The sequence below is a fragment of the Mesoplodon mirus genome (genome assembly GCF_964341445.2).
Source record: "Mesoplodon mirus genome assembly, chromosome: X".
Classification (NCBI taxonomy): domain Eukaryota; kingdom Metazoa; phylum Chordata; class Mammalia; order Artiodactyla; family Ziphiidae; genus Mesoplodon; species Mesoplodon mirus.
In genome coordinates, this window is record NC_138981.1 from 17,219,715 (window position 1) to 17,221,790 (window position 2,076).

Below are 2,076 nucleotides of genomic sequence, written 5' to 3' on the forward strand. Positions count from 1 at the left end.
GCTGTGTTGGGTCTTCGTTGCTGCGCGCGGCCTTTCTCTAGTTGCGGCGAGCGGGGGCTACTCTTTGTTGCGGTGTGCAGACTTCTCACTGCGGTGGCTTCTCGTTGCGGAGCATGGGCTCAAGGTGTGTGGGCTCAGTAGCTGTGGCTCATGGGCTCTAGAGCACAGGCTCAGTAGTTGTGGCACACGGGCTTAGTGGCTCTGCGGCATGTGGGATCTTCCCGGACCAGGGCTTGAACCCATGTTCCCTGCATTGGCAGGCGGAGTCTTAACCACTGTGCCACCAGGGAGGTCCCGAGAAATTGTTCTTATTTATTAGATATGCACACTGGAGTATTCAGAGGTAAAATGTCATAACGTATGGGATTTATTTTTAAATATTTCAATTTTAAAAAGAGAGAGAGGGCTTCCCTGGTGGTGCAGTGGTTGAGAGTCCGCCTGCCGATGCAGGGGACACAGGTTCGTGCCCCGGTCTGGGAAGATCCCACATGCCGCGGAGCGGCTAGGCCCGTGAGCCATGGCCACTGAGCCTGCGCATCCGGAGCCTGTGCTCCGCAACGGGAGAGGCCACAACAGTGAGAGGCCCGTATACTGCAAAAAAAAAAAAAAAAAAAAGAGAGAGAGAGAGAGACGCCTTGCAGACACTGCTGCCCCTGAGCCTCCTGCGCCGCCCACTCATGGTCAACCCCACCGTGTTCTTCAACATCACCATCAATGGCAAGTCCTTGGGCCACATCTCCTTGGAGCTGTTTGCAGACAAATTTCCAAAGACAGAAGAGAACTTCCGTGCTCTGAGCACTGAGGAGAAAGGATTTGGTCATAAAGGTTCTTGTTTTCACAGAATAATTCCGGCATTTATGTGCCAGGGTGGTGGCTTCAGATGCCATAATGGCACTGGCGGCAAGTCCATCTATGGGGAGAAATTTGATGATGAGAATTTCCTCCTGAAGCATACGGGTCCTGGCATCTTGTCCATGGCAAATGCTGGCCCCAACACAAACGGTTCCCAGTTTTTCATCTGCACTGCCAAGACTGAGTGGTTGGATGGCAAACATGTGGTCTTTGGCAAGGTGAAGGAGCACATGAATATTGTGGAAGCCGTGGAGTGCTTTGGGTCCAGAAACTACAAGACCAGCAAGAAGATCACCATTGCTGACTGTGGACAAATCTAATAAATTTGACTGTGTTTTATCTTAACCACCAGACCATTCCTTCTGTAGCTCAGGAGAGCACCCCTTCACCCCCATCTGCTCAAAATATCCTATAATCTTTGTGCTCTTGAAAAGGAGCAGGACCCTATGGTCCTTTCCACCCCCGCTCCATGTCCTCAGCCTGCCTTTTGTCTGTGAAAAACTTTAGCCAAAGAATAAGTTTCATCAGAGAAGTGAGAAAATGCAGAAACAAAGGAAAACAGTCAAAGGAGACCAAATAATAATAGTTTAGTCATTAAGCATAGTCAAGGACCTTTAGTTCCTCCTTAAGAGCTATAGATCATGTGCTGAGCCGTAGATACTGAGACCCCCACCAGGTGGAAGAAGTTACCTACATGATGAGCAGGCTGTAGCCATGACATAAGCTGCCACAATTCTTACTGGCCTCAAAGAAATGGAAACAAACCGATCCTGGAACTGAAGATTAACTGTACCTAAAATAATCGAGATGATGCTGGTCACACCACTGATGACCAATTTCAAGATGACTGTCAGAGCTGACTGTATTGTTTCTGCAGGTAGCTCCCTCTCTCTGTCTATAAAAGCTCTTGTCCTCTGATTGTCAGGGGGGCAATCGGCCTTTGGACAGGTGTCCACCCCACCCCCCACCGCCCGCGGTTGCCAGACTCCGAAATAAAGCAACCTTTCCTTTCCTACCAACACTTATCTCTTGAGAATTGGCTTTCAAGTGGAGAGCAGCCGGACCTGGGTTCAGTAACACTCTCACTGCAGTTCTTTCGGTTCCATATTTTCCTTATCCCCCTCCAAGTTTAACTGGATTGCAAAGTTTAGTTTATGATTATGAAATAAAAACTAAACAAAAAGAAAATGAAAACTAAAAGGAGAGAGAGAAGGAAAAAAGGGA

The 2,076-nt window shown here is 48.5% G+C and overlaps 1 protein-coding gene across 1 annotated transcript; it reads left to right on the top strand.

Annotated features, from left to right (window-relative positions):
* The first annotated feature begins 641 nt into the window (after nt 1-641).
* On the top strand, nt 642-1,187 carry LOC309796350 (peptidyl-prolyl cis-trans isomerase A-like). Its single transcript, XM_082609383.1, has one exon. It carries the CDS (start codon nt 678-680, stop codon nt 1,170-1,172), a length of 495 nt encoding a protein of 164 aa, XP_082465509.1. The 5' UTR covers nt 642-677; the 3' UTR covers nt 1,173-1,187.
* Nucleotides 1,188-2,076: the final 889 nt, after the last annotated feature.